This window comes from Olea europaea, unplaced genomic scaffold (assembly GCF_002742605.1).
Source record: "Olea europaea var. sylvestris unplaced genomic scaffold, O_europaea_v1 scaffold858, whole genome shotgun sequence".
Classification (NCBI taxonomy): Eukaryota; Viridiplantae; Streptophyta; class Magnoliopsida; order Lamiales; family Oleaceae; genus Olea; species Olea europaea.
In genome coordinates, this window is record NW_019267031.1 from 89,204 (window position 1) to 105,699 (window position 16,496).

The following is a 16,496-nucleotide window of genomic DNA, read 5'->3' on the forward strand; positions in this document are numbered from 1 at the left end:
TTACCACAACTGTAACACCTTTTACCACTAGACTTGTCTCGTCCCTTGCCCTTCTTCTTACTACCCTCATCACTCGAGTCACTACTCGAATCACTACCATCTTGAGTTCTACCCAAATTCATTTGCTTAAGCTTCATCCTACTCCTCATCATATGTAACTCGCCACTCCTCTTATCCTCTTTTTCAGCCTTAATCTCCATCTCCTTACTCCTAAGTGAGTCTATGACAATATCAGGTGTTAAGGTGTCCCTACTATACTTAATTACATTCTTAACCTCTCTCTATGAATCAGGCATGGAATTAAGCAAGATAATAGCCTTATACGTTTCAGATACCTCTTCATCACAGTTAACGATGTCTTGAACTAATTTGTTAAAGACATCCAGATTATCATCAAGATCCTTTGAAGGATCCATTTTAAAGCTGAAAAATCGTTCAAGCAAGTACAATTTATTAGGAGTTGACTTAAGCAAATATAAGTCCTCCAACTTTTCCCAAAGTTGTTTTGTAGAATCCAATTTTCCTACTTTTCTCAAAACAGTATCAGATAGGTGTAAAATAATTGAAGTGTATGCAAGTTCATCATACTCTTCTTTTTGTACTTCTGTTAAATTTCCAGGAAATTTGCCATCTATGGCCTTTGAAACTTTTTGTTGGACCAAAATACCCTTCATCTTTTGTTGCCAAATTGAAAAAATCCCCTTTCCCATTAAAAATTCCAACTTCAAAGCGTAAAGACATTTTTAAAAAAAATAGAACAACCAAAAGCACAGATAGGTCACACAAAGTTATCCTACGGCCGCAATATACACCGTTCTAGATTTCCAGGGTTTCGTAAGATTCACGATCTTAGATCAAGGGAATGTTCGAATCCCCTTTCCCATTAAAAATTCCAACTTCAAAGCGTAAAGACATTTTTAAAAAAAATAGAACAACCAAAAGCACAGATAGGTCACACAAAGTTATCCTACGGCCGCAATATACACCGTTCTAGATTTCCAGGGTTTCGTAAGATTCACGATCTTAGATCAAGGGAATGTTCGAACGGGTCAAGTCCAGGTGTTCTAACAGGAAAATCAATGCAACACGAAGGTATGTAAACAAAAGTTTGAATTTCCACGCAACAAGCCTCACACAGTGACTATATGACAGGTAAAGCACAAAATCAACTACCAACTTGCAATCAAAACTCAACACTTCACAAACAGAGCAAATAATTCCTAAATTTTCTAGCACAAGCAATGGTTGCCAAGCAATGACAACCCCCAATCCTAACGATCACCCCACACGATGATCTGCTAATGCTGAAATTTAAAAAATAAGTTAAGCCAATATACCAGAGCGGACTATCTGAGTCCGTAAATTATGAGAGTTGCGAATTTATCACTTTAGGACCACCACTATTTGTCCTAAAGTCTCTGGAAACTGCAGCAACCAAAAAATCACAATCGAGTCCCGAACGTCCGAAGAACAACGCTGTCCAGATTCTTCTGCGTACCCTGAAACAGAAAACTTCCAACACGAAAAATGTTAGAAATAATACAAGGAACAAACTGTCTGAAGGAAACTTCCCCAGAAACTGCCGCACGCGCACACACGCGCCACGCCGGAGAAGCCACGCGCCGCCGCCGCCGGCGTTCGTCTCCCACACGCGCCGGTCACACAACACCGCCTCCACCTGCAGATCACGAATCCGGCCTCCTTTTCACCAAACTCCTTCTGGATTGGTCAGAAAACACCAAAACAGTGGCTGATTTTTAACAGTTTTCTGGACAGTTTTTCGATCTGATTTCTGCCTCGTTTCTGCCGAATTTTTGGACGATTTCTGGCAGATTTCTCGAGCCAAAACCTTCACCTTGAAACTCTGATACCAATTGTTGCGGAAGCCCTCTCAAAAGGATCTTCAAACGGTGATTTTCCAGGCTCAGTCCAACGTACCTTTCTCTACCAACAACCAATCCACACGGCTCCAAACCACAACCAAATTGATTCACCTTGGTTGCTGTACAATCTTACCCACGTAGGACAAGAAGGGATGATGATTTATGGCCACAAAGGCTAGGAGAGGACACCACAAAGGTATACTATGAAAGAACCACCAATTGCACACGTTATACAAGCGTTCTGGACACTTCTGGACACCTTTTTCTCACACAAAAAGGGGACAGCCGGGATTCACTAGTTTCTTCTCTCAAAATCACACACTCATCATCATAAAGAGGCTAGGGTTATATTCATATATATACTCTAGGGTTAGGCTTTAAGTTGGGCCATTAAAGGGATAAATGGGCCAAGATTCAAGCCATCCATAAGGAATACAATTGGGCCGGGTGTAGCTCTTGGACTTGGTTGTTGGACTTATTTCATTCATCGGCCTATGCCTATGAAATAATATTAACCCACGTTAACATCATAGCCCGGGATTTATTGGGTATCAAAAAACCCAACATATATCATGCAGTGAAAGAGAAAAGTTCTAGCTAGATGTTGACACTTATGATGTATCTTGCCGTGAAAGAGAAAAGTTCCCTGCTTTAATTTACATGTCTGCAGGTGACAGTGATGGTATGATGCTATTTGTTGAATGAGATTACGAAAATATTTGATGGTGGAAGATTTAGTGATTGGACCCTGTCAAACTAACTTGTATATAGCAAAACTAATGGCTTGTGGTGCTTAACTTTCTATATCTTTCTGCTATTTCAAATGAAGAAATCTGGAGTGGTTCGAAATTCTCAAGTATACTAGAAGTCTAAAATTAATTACTTTTTAGAATGTAAAATAGAAATATATATTCTGTTATTTTCTTAGTGGTATGACACAAGAAGTATCTACTAGATCAAGATTATTTCTTCATGCTTACTCACTAAGCCCATAACTTGTTCTGTTGCAGCTCGTCAATCATGTTCATTTCACCTGATGGGCAATGGATTGCAAGTGCCTCCTTTCACAAGTCAGTCAAGTTGTGGAATGGTATTACAGGAAAGTTTGTAGCTGCATTTCGTGGCCATGTGGGTTCCGTTTATCAAATAAGGTTAGCATTCTTCCTCTTTTATTTTTATTTATGTATTTATTTAAATTTTTTAATTTCTTATGAATTTACAGGTTTTATGGCTAATTTGCATTTTTCTTGCTACAGCTGGTCAGCAAACAGTAGGTTGCTTCTGAGTGGGAGCAAAGTTTCAACTTTAAAGGCAAGGGATCTTTGGATAATTCAACTGCTTGTCTTCATTACTTTTGGGTTCATATGTTTTCTTTGGAACTATTCATTATATGGTCAAGAATATCATTTCAGGAGTCTCTGTTGGATGTACCTTGCAAATAGGACATTTTTATGGTGAGTAAATACTCTTAATGTGATTTATCCGAACACAGAAGTTGAAACAAGACCTTCCGGGCCATGCAGACGAAGTAATGTTTCTCTTCCCTAATGCCTCTTACAACATCCCTTTCCATGGGCTTTCGTGCATATCTACTTACTCATATGTGGCCTTTTCTTATGTTCGCTTCTTTTTCCCACTTGGGGTGATGGGGGACGAGAAGCTTTAATTAAGAACTCTTCGTCTCAGGTTTTTGCAGTCGACTGGAGTCTCGATGGTGAGAAAGTAGCGTCTGGTGGCAGGGATAGAGTTATGAAGTTACTGATGGGCTATAAATTTCAGCATAGATACTGAGTGTATACCTGCTAGACGTAGTGCGTCTCGTGCTCTGCTGTGTTCAGAAATAGCTACGATGATATACCATGGTTATCAGAAATCCTAAAGAAGTGTGATGAAGAAGAAGGGATGTGTATTTATTAAAAAAAGGTTGAACCCCAAACTTGAGGGTCCCCACTGCCCCGTCCCTAGAAATTTGTGAGGGAGGCAAATCGCAGAATGTGTCTCAGCAAGTCAGGGAACAAGAGCTGCCTATACACTGTGCTTACAAGGAGTCCAATTTCATGTCTTAGGAATCGAACTCCCACACTGCGGCTGCCAGCAAGGATTGAGATAACATCACTCCTGTCCTTTGCACCACTAGACTATGCCCCGGGAGGCAGAAGGGATGTGTATTTATTGCCTTTGTGTGTGAAGGATGATAGCAAATAGCAGATCGGTTCCCAATGACTAAATTACACAAATTGTAAGTTTTATCAAATAGGCATCAATGTTTACATGAGTTCCATCTAGGCTGCCCAATGGGAAAGTGTAGTTGCATTTAACAATGTTTCATTCTTTCTTGTAGAATGAAAAGCTAGAATTTTTCATCGTAATTATATATTCTATATTGTACTAAGAAATCTCGACATCAAGGTCGTGTCATCGAAAATTGATTGTGAGCTTATTAAAATTCCTAGTTAAGATTCGAATCGAAACTTGGTTGTCCGCTTATTAAGATTCCTAGTTAAGATTCAAATTTTCCATCTTGCCATGGTTGCTAACGGACTCATTTGAAGTCGTTAGGATAGTCAAATCAGCTCTCAAACGAACCACATGTTTCATTCATTTGATTATAAACTTTTATCACATGTGAATCTGCAATCTTTTCTTCCTTAATATCTCCATATTCTTTCAATGTGATTCTATATTTGTTTGAATAAAATGCTTAGTCAATTCCACGTGTCCTATAATGAAAGATTCGACGTGGAAAATAGGGGTATTGATATATATTTTTTTAAAATACCCATATTATGGAACAAATTAAAGCACGCAGTTACCACAAGGACAGTGATAACTAAAGCATTGAACGTGCGTATTATGGAACAAATTACAGCTAATAAAGGGAGTAATGAGAAGAAAATGGTGCGATGGAAGAAACAAGAATAAAAAGGTAAATCTATTACAACTAGATATCTTATTATAATTATCTTACTTTTATCCTATTGTAAAATATACAATAGGATTGTCCAACATCAAAAAATATTAAAACTCATACTACAAATCTTATATTCAACCTAAGACCTCAAACAGAGTTTCAAAATGGTTACCAGCAAACTCATTCTGAAATTTTAGGATAATTAATGCAAATTTGACTTGAAAATGAGTTTCAATTGTTTATACAAAGCCAATGTGACAAAAAATGGGCCAACAAAAGGCAGCAATACATAGAGATTCCTAGACATCCGACATAAGCTATCCTAAATATAATGATTAAGACAATCTCTAGTATCGAATATTGGATTATATCTTCACTCTCCCTCCGTCGATCTCTTGCCGTCACTGCTTCACTGGTGGCAACCATGTACAGAGTGTCATCTATGACATTGTAAGCAGATTCTTCTATGATGGAAATAATATCGATGACAAGCAATTTAATATCATGAGCGTTATTTTATTATGAAATATCAGAATTTACCTTCTTCAGAGTAGTTGAAGCCTGTATAAGGATTATTCTATCTTACAAAGTTTTATGATATGCAATGAAAGTTAAGTACCAAAGAGACATATATATAGCCACTACCAGAACATGGAATCCTAGTCCTGGTACAATTAGGCTGTGAAACTCCTTAATCAAGGAGTTCACGCCGTTAAAGTGGCTGCTCCTTCCGATTGTGGGCAGAGCCCATTAAGGCCCAGTGAGAGCAAAAACACCAAATGGGCTGGGCATGCCCATTAATGTTTCCTAATTGGGTAGAAATCGCGGTCCGATGATCAAAATTTCTGAGTCACCGCAAAAACCATATTTTAGGAGGGTATACAATTGGGACATTTGAAAACTTTGTTGAATTTTTTTAAATGATGGCTTTTGTGGATTTTGTGAATCTTTTATAAATTTGTATGAAATTAGTGAAAGTCTTTCGTAGACTTTTATGGATTTTCATTTTAAATTTTTTATAGACTTTCATTTGAAATATAATTCATATAAATTTGGTATAAAATTCTCACATATAAGATGTTAGGGTCTGTTTGATTGCGAAGATGGAATTTAGGTGGAAAGAAAATGAATTCCAGGGAATTGAATTACCTAGAAATTGTTTTCATGGAAATTGTAAATTATTGTGTTTGATTGTATAAATTTTTCACGTGGAAAATGTTGAAGTAAAAATATTTTTTGATGTTCGTTTGACTTTGTTTTACGTGGAAATTGTCAATTTCAGGGATATCCTCTTTTACAATTATTCCTAAAATTTGTTCCCATTGCCAACAATTAAAAAAAAATAAAAAAAGCAAAAAAAATAAAAATAAAAAAAGGTGGAAAACCAAAAACCACCTATCCCCTAGGAAAAAAAAAGGTGGAAAATCACGCTTTAAGGTGTTGTACCTAGAAATTCATGGAAAATCAATTCCCTGGAAAATTTTGTCAATCAAACAGGTCAAAAGTGGAAGTTGGAATTCGAATTCCAAGTTCTATGGAAAATTTCGTGCAATCAAACGGAGCCTTAGTTCTCACAATTCCCCTTTCCTTCCCATTCTTCTTCCTATATAATAAAAAATAAATAAAAATTTAAGACTAATTAAATAAAAAATAATCAAAATTTTACATATATATGATTTAATATTATTAGTATAGTATACTTTTAAAAATAAATAAAAATCAATATATTTAAATTTAGTTATAAATTTTCATATAAGAGTGTGTTTGATTGGAATAGAAAATATCACCTAGATTAGAAAATGTTTTCCACCTTTTGTGGAAAATAAAAACCACCTCTACCCAAGGAAAATATTTTCCTTAAAAACAAGGAAAATTAGACATATTTTCAAAAGTTGGAAAATGTTTTCTATGGAAAAAAATAGCAATCAAACACTCCAAGTAGGAATTTGGGTGGAAAATTGATATTTTTCATGAAAAATAAATGTAATCAAACACACCCTAAAATTTTATAATTAAATAAAAAAATAGATATTTTTCAAAAAAATGAATTAAAAAAAAGCTATAAGAATTCAAAATTTTTTCATAGAAGATAAAGATAAATAATAAGAAAGAAAGATAAATGGAATATAATTAATAAAAAAAAGAAATTTTAATCATAAATGTCAATGGAAGGTTAAAGTCAAGAAATATTGAAATTTTTTTTCGTGAAAGTCCACCAAAATCTCGGGATTGATGAGAGACAAAATTTTAGAATATTTATTACTTAAAAGTTAGTACTCCAAATATTTTTATAAAAACATTTAAAAATTATTAAAATTTGAATCCAATTTTTAGAGGCTTCTAAAATTTTTTAATTAAATATAACGTTAACTTCTATAGAAATATATAGTGACTTTTTCTTTTTTTACGGAATCTCAAATAAATCCCATGGATTCAGTGCACCCCTTAGTTGGCAAATTTTTTTGACCGATCGATCTAGCCATCCAAAGTTCAGCTGACAGTGCACCGGACTCCATCCCGCCGGCAGTCGCAGGCGGTGAGGATTCCACCTGCCTCCGATTTCTCTCTTTTAGTTTTCTCTCTCTATCTCACTTTTTTTTTTTTTTTTTTTTTTTTTTTTTGGTTTTTTTTTTTTTTTTTTTTTTACTTTTTCGGAATTTTTATTCATATTTGCCTACTTTTTATTTGGATGTTCTATTGAAATTGATAGTTTAGATTTTATTGGATCTTTTTTTTTTTTTTTTTTGAAAGTTTTTAGTTTAATCCTTTTTTTTTTTTTTGGCCCCTGGGAAATTCAGTGTTCAGTTTGAAACTTAGTTTTTTGGGGCTTAACTCTGAATCTTATTTACAGTTTTCAAGTTTTCTGCTCGAGGCTTCCAATTTTGATTAGTTATTTTGGTTCTTACAATTTGGTCCATTTCTCAGTTCCCATTTCAGGTACTTCGCCGTTCCCAACTTTTTTGAGGAAAAAATTAGTATTCATTTTGGTATATGTGGATTTATGATCAGTGATGTATGTTGGATCAAGTGCACAAGCCTGCTTGGATCATTATTCTTGGCCCTTTTTATGTAGAACACAAAGATAAACAACACTTTGTAATATTTCAATGAGTTTTATAAAGTACACCATTCATTGATCAGTTTTGTTGATTAAGAATAATCCCAGAAATATGATCTGATACTTATTTTGTAGTCATGGATAGCATTTTTTCGGGGAGACAGAATATATATTATAATGTAGAAATATATGTAAACCTTTTATTTAGATCACTATCTAGATTGAGAAAATAAAAGAATAATTTATCGACCATGGTAAAATAAACAATATAGATAAAGATAATTGAGAGTATCTAGATGAAAATTCGAGATTCTCAACATGAGCTAAGAAAATAATGAAAAGTTGAAGAAGCTCAAGCACTATTCTTTGCCTTTGGGGAAAAAATGTTTATCTATGTTTTTTATCGGAAATGTGGCTTCACACCTTTTTAAAGCTATTTTCCATTGTAAATGAGATCAACTAATTACATGGATTTTTACATCAAAAGTGAAAGATAAAAAAGAGGGCTAAATCATTTGATTGCAACTTTGGTCTCCAACGTTTTTGGAATTTATATACCATTCATCAATTTTAGTAGCAATTCCCTTTTTTTCTTTCCCAGGAAGGGGCTACATCTAAACAAGAAATCTGTGAAGGAAGAAAGAGGTACAGAAAAAATGCATGGGATATACCGTAAAACCCCAAGTCAAGAAGAGCAAGAAGCTTCAGCCCTAAAAGCCATTGAACTTCGTGATCTCCAATCTCAGTTCCTTCACCTACATCACAATAAAATGTCAGTAATCATTTTGGTATTTGTTATCTATAATCTGTAATTTTTGGGGATCGACTGATTTTATTTTCTAAATTGCAGATATACAAAAGAAGCTTTAGAAACAAGTGCAAAGCTGTTAGAAGTGAATCCAGAGCATTATACTGGTTGGAATTACCGAAAACTTGCCGTACAACACTTTCTTAATCACCAGTCAGAGACTGAAGCTGATTCCGAGTCCATCCAATCAGTTCTAAATGAGGAATTGAAAGTTGTAGGTTTTCATCCACTTTCCACTTCAGTTGTTTTATGAGAATCAAGTATGTCTTGGAAAATTAATTTGTATTCTCTCTGATTTTAAGTTTACAATATGTGTTTCTATACTATTAATTCATTGTGCAGCCCAATAATCACTTAGTGTGAATTTTCACTGACTTGAAAATGCATTAAATATATTGATTGTTCTCCCGATTAATCAGGTAGTGTGAAATTTTGTTAGGTAGAAAATGCATTGAAGAAGAATTTTAAGTCTTATGGTGCTTGGTATCATCGTAAATGGGTTCTGAGCAAGGGGCATTCTTCCACGGACAACGAATTGCGTCTTCTGGGCAAGTTTCAGAAGTTGGACTCCCGGAATTTCAATGCCTGGAACTACAGGAGGTTAATAACTGGAATTTTGATTTCTTGGGAGTTAATTGATAGTTGCATTTGTTGATGTTATCTATTTGGGCCTCTATTTTCAGGTTCATAACGATGTTAAAGAAGATATCAGATGAAGAGGAACTGCAATACACTACAGATATGATATACGATAATTTTAGCAATTATTCTGCCTGGCATAACAGAAGGTATTAATAATACATCACTCCTATTTGCGTTAGATTTCTATAATCTATTTATATGAGCTCTGTGAACCATGTGTAACACACACTTAGTTCTTTATCTTAGTGGAAAATACTTATTTTATTGCATGTTTCCAGTTTTTGCGTCATGGAATGACTGCTTGATTATTAATCTTCGAAATTGTCAGGTAAAAAACACAAAAAGGAGAGAATAAGAACTACCCATTGTTTTTTAAAGCTCTTTAAGCTTACACCTTAAGGCCCATCTCACATAAACACCATTATTAAGCGCCTCAAACCTTACATTTTTAGTTTCATTTATCAAGGTTAAAGCCACGACCTATGCATGCCTCAATGCATATGACTTTGAACAGCTGAAACATGTACTCATTTGTCCTGACCTTTTGGGACATTTTATTATCATGCCAAGCTTTCTAAGCTGATTATTTTGTAGTTAGAGCATTTTAAGAATTTTTTGAGCTACTTTAAATGCAGTTGAACATCTAAAACTAGAAATATAAAAAATGGAATATAGAGAAGGGAACAAGTGCAGCAGGCATGTTCCAGCCTCAACTGAAGTGCGATAAACCCTCCCAAGTAAAGTTGTAAGTTTATGGTGTCAGATTACCGATGGCAGGATACCTACAGCGCGTAGCTTCACTTTTTTCTTTCTTTTTATAGTATCTTTTTTCTGTTTTCTTTTTTTCTTTTCGCCCTTCCTTGGAATTCATTTGTTTCATAGTCAAATCTAGCAACTCGTTTTAGACTTTTAGTCCTTGTCCTGGATTAATAGTACAATGCATGTTTTCTTTCCAGTGATTAACATTTAGTCAAAGTTATGGTATTGCAAAGATGTAAATGTAATATAATTGTTTCTATTATTTGATTATGGAGATCGATAGGGCACTAAGTGTATAAAGTCATTTTTTTAAGTGTAAGATTTTCAAAAAGCACAAGCTGCTCAAAGCTTGCAAGCTCCGTCGGATAGTTTTTTAAGTTGAGCCTGATATCAGTATAAATCAACCCCAATTTTAAGCTTATGGTTCAGGGTTGAGTCTACATTCAAGCATACCATGATTGAGGGTAGACTTGATTTGAACTAGATAAGAGTATGTTTATTGGCCATTGTTAAGTAGCTTTGTCTTACTTCCTTAGTCTCTTATCACATTTTACGAACTCCCACGTACGTGTAGGTATTGAGCCATTAAGTCAAACACAGTTTAAAGCATCAAGATATGATATTCATTGTGGTGTAAATTATTTGATTTATGAGCTTGAGCTAGATCAAATTCATTCTGAGATCATTTTTCAAGCCGAGCTTGGACTGAAAAAAGCTTGATTGACAACCCTATCAATGCAAAGAATCTCTTTGGTCATTAAAGTTAGTAGATTTTACTTCCTATGATAAAAATTATTTTAGTCTCCAATACAATTAATTGTTTTATGTGCTATACTTTATTTTATTCTCCTCAATTTTTTCACCAATAAATTTGCAGTGTGCTTTTGTCTCATCTATTCAAGAAAAGAGGAGAAAGACAGAGTCACAAAGAGAGTGTTTTGGAAGAGGAATTTGAATTTGTACGTAATGCTCTATTTACAGACCCGGATGATCAAAGCGGTTGGTTTTATCATCTTTGGCTTCTGGATCAAACAGTTAAACTGGAACCTTTCCTACTTTCTTCGTGGCCTCCTCATGGCTCTAGTAGATCAGTTGATTACTTAGATGGTTGTAATTTATTTCCAAGCATGCATTCCCAGTCTAAAGATAGAATGTTTCCACTCGTACTATATTTCAGCGAACCAGTTGAAGGTGTAAACTCTTCTACCGTCACCATTGAATGTGAATACTATGCTAATGAGGATGTTATTTGGAGACCACTTTCAGCAAATAAATTTGGTTTTGCCCAAGTATGGTTAACTTACCTAAATTTACCTGATGAAGTGCACTCTCTAAAGGATTGCCATTTAAAAGTTTTCGTAGCCCAGTTTCCGGGTATCGTTTCATCGAGTGGTTTCTCCTGTAGTCAGACTTCGCATATAGTGTTCTCACTGTGTGTACCTTCCCATGATCGGGAACATGCAGAGGGGCAGACCGTACCGAGATTTTCATGGAAAGATAAAGAATTTTACTCACATGCTACACAATCTCATGATGCAAGCTTGCTACGCTCACTTCATCAATTAAAAATCGCCGAGGAGAGTAAATCAAAGGCTGCTTCTGATTGGAGTATGAAGATTATATCCAATGAAATTGCTCACTGTCGGGAACTATTGTCATCAACAAACTGGTTAGCTGGATTCTTTTTTTGAGAAACATGGGGTCTATAGAGAAGATAATCCATTTAGTAACGTTGGTAATTTTTCTTTTCTTTTCTTTTCTTTTTCCTGTAGTAAAATTGGGAAACTGACTCTTGCAAGACTGCTGATGGCACAAAACAAATTGATCTCATATGGTATTCCAAATGATGGAATTGAGGTCCATTACGAAGAAATTCTTGGACTGTATCATGATTTGATGAAGTTGGACCCTGTACACATTTGTTACTATGAGGATGAGTCCAGCTTAGTCCTATTAAAACAGGTGACTCACGTTTTCTTGGCATTGCTACTCTTGGAATGCCATTGTCACGTGTAGATATATTGTTTCATGTTGTGTTTGTTAGGTACTTCTTGTTTATTAAATCTGGGACCATAATCTAGCTGTTAGATATAGAGTAAAACATGTTTATTGAGCATTAAGGAGTTACAACCCATTATATATAAATTATTAGTTCTTGGATTTTCCAAGCTTTAGATTTTGCAAATTGGCCTCTTAATATATTTCTGTTTGACATGCAGTCATTTATTGTAGAATTTAAATGGAATTCAAGTTCAAGCTCAAATTTATTTGCATGAAGAGATCACAGCTTCTTTGTTTTTTTAATTATTGAGTTTATATATACTACTTGCAAGAATGAAGCTGGGGGATACATGAATTGTGGTTAGGAAAAAGATGTATTCCAAGAATTGACTATTTGCAGTTTTTGGTTGAGATAAGACCAATAATGCTGTTCGTGGGGGGTGATATCATGCTGTCTGAATCAAATATCATGAATTCATCCATTATTTTGAAAATTTTTGGTCCAATAATGTGTCCTTTTATACTGTAACGTCATGCAGTGTTTTATGATTTTCAATTTTACATTACAGATTCTTTTCAGGTGTAAGTTGCGTAAGATCATGTCTTAGATGGATAGCAATCAATATGGAGAAGAACTTCAGATAATTGAGTGATTGTTTTGCAGGTGACTTCCAGTATGGAATCTATTCTGAGATACTGCTATCAATATGGAGATTCAACTTCACCAAGAATGTATTCTTGTTTATGTTTACGGCTCAATGGCCTTTTGTTATCGCAAATTGGGAGTGTCGAGCGATTATTGTGGATTCAAATTTTAGATCTCAGCCACAACAAAATCCGATCAATTGAAGGTAATTGCTTAATACACATATATATTGATCTTTTAAATACATGGATCATTGATCTATCATTTTCAATATTTAGTTACAAGCTGTGTAATGGTTTGAGATTATCTACATTGTTATATGAGATATCCACCTAACAAAGGAAAAAGAGGAAGAAATTCTTTCACCTGAGCTGCTTTCATCTTTTCCAGATGTTTTATTTTCTTCGACAAGAGGCAATATTTTATTGTCATAGGTTGAATTATACTATACCTATCACTCGTCAAATAGTTCTCAGTCATCTGTCTTTTCAGTTGTGTTATACGATCACAATTATCATATACGTTGATTTGAATACTTGTATTCAAAATGCTTTTTGTGAAATCATAGGTTCGACACATGGAGGCATTGCAATCCTAATGAGGAGATCACATCCCAAAATTACCGACTTGGTGGATGTAAATTTGGGAAGTTGATTGATATTCTTGGATAAATATTAGTTTACATTTGGTTCGATGCTACATCCATAAAAGACTCAAAACGATTAGATCCTTACAAAACTCATAATTGCTTGGAATAAGGGGGTTGGTTTGTTACCGTTATTTTGAGTTATATTTTCTCTAATTTTTTATCCTAGCAAGCTTTTGTTCTTGGTGGGAAGTTTTGCATGTAAATAGGATTACTAGTATAGTATGTTGAATAAGTTAGACATCGACTTGTGATATTCAGTACTCCCATTCTCTCTTTCTATTCACGTTTCTACATAATGTAATGATATTTTTGCTATGCATCTTCCCACTCATGACTAACCTTTATGCCTGTTAATACTAGTGAGGAAATGAAGAAGTCGTATTTCTCTTTTTATTCGATTCTTTGACAGGATTGGAGGCTCTGCAATTGCTTTCTTGCTTGAACCTTAGCAACAATAAAATTTGCAGTTTTACTGCATTGGATCCCTTGAGAAGCTTGAAATCATTGAAGGTATTAAACATTTCATACAATGAGATTGGTGCTCACGCTGTCAACACAAGAAGGTATTTATGCTCGTCTCCCATGACACACACCGTCGAAAATGATTGGAATTTCAAGGAATTTACGAATTCAGGTGTCAAGTTGAATAATCACTGGGACGTGTTTTTTATTTTCCGAGACTTGAATTTGATACAATTAGATATAATGGGAAATGCAGTTGTTAATGATCAGTTGAAATCATTTCTGTTTAAGTTAATGCCATCACTGAAGTGGCTTGATGGTGAGAATCGTAATTAGGTTTTACTTAAAAATGATGCAGGTTGAATTCTGTTTATATGGGTTTCATTTTCTTCCATTCTATAGTGCACATGCTGCATTCTTGGATGTATTTACCTAAAAACCCTGTTTCTGCATTAACTTTGATGGTGATAATTGCTTGTATTTTATTAAAATTTTTGAAATTTTATTCAATCTATTTCGTAACGTTGTACAATTAACATCTTCCTGTAATTGAATGTGTCATCGAATGTTATCTTGTATCTTGCACAAAAACGAAATTATACTCTAGATTAATTTATAAATTCAATATTTCTTTAGCCCTCTAACGATGAATGTAGTACACACTTCATATGCTACATGAAGTTTTATAGAATGCCACGTGACAATATTTTATTGAATTTTGACCCCCAAAAAAAAAAAAAAAATGTAGCAAAGAGAAAGGAACAAAGTTGTAGTACATTTGATTTATGCAAGTTTCGTTGACACGCTGCACTTTCATTTGTTAACAAAATTAATAAGGTTGTAAACAGAAGGACGAGGATTACATTTGGCAATCAAAGAGTGAATCTTTGATGTTACAATTCCTTTATCTTCACTCATGTCAATTTTCCCAATCTTTTCCCATTCGAAACATTGTATTAGAGACCCCAATGCCAATTCAACTACACGCATTGCCAAATTTTCACCGGGGCATGCCCTTCGACCCCATCCGAATGGGAAGAATTTCAACTCATCTTTCCCTCGAAAACCTTCAAATCTCTCCGGCTTGAATTTTTCAGCATCCACCCATTTTTCGTCATCGTTTTGAACAGCCCATACATTTACAAATAATAAGGTTCCAAGTGGAACCCGGAAACCACCGACTGTGCATTCGCCCGATGATACGTGAGGCAAGAGGAGGGGCAGGGGTGGGTGGAGGCGTAGCGTTTCGTTAACAATGCAACGGAGATAGGGAAGTTCAGCTATGTCTGATTCGTCGATTAGACGTTCTTTTCCCACGAGAGTGTCAATATCATCTTGTGCTCTTCTTAAAATGTAAGGATTGTCAAGCAAGTGTGAAAATGCCCACTCCATTGTCACTGATGTAGTATGAGTTGCACCATGGACTAAAACCTGTTAAGAATGCATAATAAAGTGGATTATTTACTTATGAGCAAGTTATTTTAAACTTAACCAAACATGTTTTAAATAAGAAATGGATTTGGACGGAAATTATAGTTTCTGAGGTTCTTACCAAGAGGAGGTTTCTGATAGTTTCATCAGAATAGTATTCTGGTTCTTCTCTCTGCAAATCCAGTAATATTTGTAATGTACTTTTCTCCTTTACATTATCATCTTCCAATACAATACTACGATGTTCTTCGATTATATTCTGCATAAATTTGTCTCTCTTCATCTGTATTAATTTCATCTTTTTCTCTGTATTCTTAAATCCAAACCATTTCATAAATGGCAAAAAATCCTCTACATTTGCCTCCATTGTCACCCTTGATATCTCACTTGTTATCTCCCGAAAAATCTCTGCACCAAGCTTGTAATTTTTCCCAGTAATCATCCTTGTTATCACATTAAACATAAATTCAAACAAAATCCATTTGAATTCTACAGCTTTATTCGGATTATCATTGGCAAACCGAACGAATTTACGAATAAGAATTCGGGCTTCATCGGCCTGAATGTTGGAGTTCATCTTTACCTTGTGGGAGGATAAGAGGTGAAGAGATGAAATTCTTCGAAGGTTTCGCCAGTGATCACCGTATGGCGACCAAGCTAGGCTAGTGTAATTGTATCCAAATACTTTTCCATTGAGGAGATTGGGGCGATTAGCGAAGATAATGTCATTTTTGGTGAAGCATTCTTGGGCAATTACTGGAGATGACACGATGAGGGCTCGTCTGGAGCCTAACTGCAGAAAAACCACGGGGCCGTATCTCTTTGAGAGCTTGGAGAAAGCTCGATGTAGTGGCTTTCTAGTAATGAATAAGTAGAGGTGACCAAGAAATGGAAGGGATGGAAATGGAGCAGGAGGAAGATTTTGAATCCTGTGAAGAAAATATAGGCGGACGTTGTACAGAAATAAGAAGAGTATAGGAAGAACATAGAAATACAGATTGTCCATCAATGGAGGAAAATGGGTTACAGAAATTTGAATATTGAAAATGAATAGATAAACAAAAGAAACCGGAAGTATTACAGCATGAAAGCCACGTGTTATTGACTTTGCAGATGTTATGCCAGATGGTGAAGATGAACCCAACAGGTGGCTGGATGCATGGAAAACAAAAGAGGCACTGGCACCACCTGGCCGAATAGTTGCCAAGTTCCGGTCCAAGTGACAATAGACTTATTGTCTCATTGA

At 35.1% G+C, this 16,496-nt stretch overlaps 2 protein-coding genes and 1 pseudogene across 5 annotated transcripts; 2 read left to right on the forward strand and 1 right to left on the reverse strand.

Moving 5' to 3' along the window:
- LOC111391926 overlaps window positions 1–4,354 on the forward strand; it is a 12,578-nt pseudogene extending 8,224 nt beyond the window's left edge.
- A 2,838-nt stretch (window positions 4,355–7,192) lies between these two features.
- LOC111391921 (geranylgeranyl transferase type-2 subunit alpha 1-like) lies at window positions 7,193–14,329 on the forward strand. Of its 4 annotated transcripts, none has more exons than XM_023017204.1 (10): window positions 7,193–7,330; window positions 7,646–7,731; window positions 8,454–8,624; window positions 8,703–8,874; window positions 9,100–9,260; window positions 9,344–9,448; window positions 10,939–11,730; window positions 11,834–12,023; window positions 12,727–12,913; window positions 13,767–14,329. In XM_023017204.1, the coding sequence occupies exons 3-10, from the start codon at window positions 8,509–8,511 to the stop codon at window positions 14,153–14,155; spliced, it is 2,112 nt and encodes a 703-aa protein (XP_022872972.1). In that variant the 5' UTR covers window positions 7,193–7,330; window positions 7,646–7,731; window positions 8,454–8,508; the 3' UTR covers window positions 14,156–14,329. The 4 variants fall into 4 exon arrangements, with proteins under 4 accessions (XP_022872972.1, XP_022872974.1, XP_022872975.1 ...); XM_023017206.1 differs by having other exon boundaries at window positions 8,458–8,624; XM_023017207.1 differs by lacking the exon at window positions 13,767–14,329 and adding an exon at window positions 13,277–13,756.
- A 74-nt stretch (window positions 14,330–14,403) lies between these two features.
- Window positions 14,404–16,263, reverse strand: LOC111391923 (isoflavone 2'-hydroxylase-like). Its single transcript, XM_023017210.1, has 2 exons — window positions 15,372–16,263; window positions 14,404–15,250 (listed from the first exon to the last, which is right to left on the reverse strand). Exons 1-2 carry the CDS (start codon window positions 16,254–16,256, stop codon window positions 14,633–14,635), a joined length of 1,503 nt encoding a protein of 500 aa, XP_022872978.1. The 5' UTR covers window positions 16,257–16,263; the 3' UTR covers window positions 14,404–14,632.
- Between the last annotated feature and the right edge of the window lie 233 nt (window positions 16,264–16,496).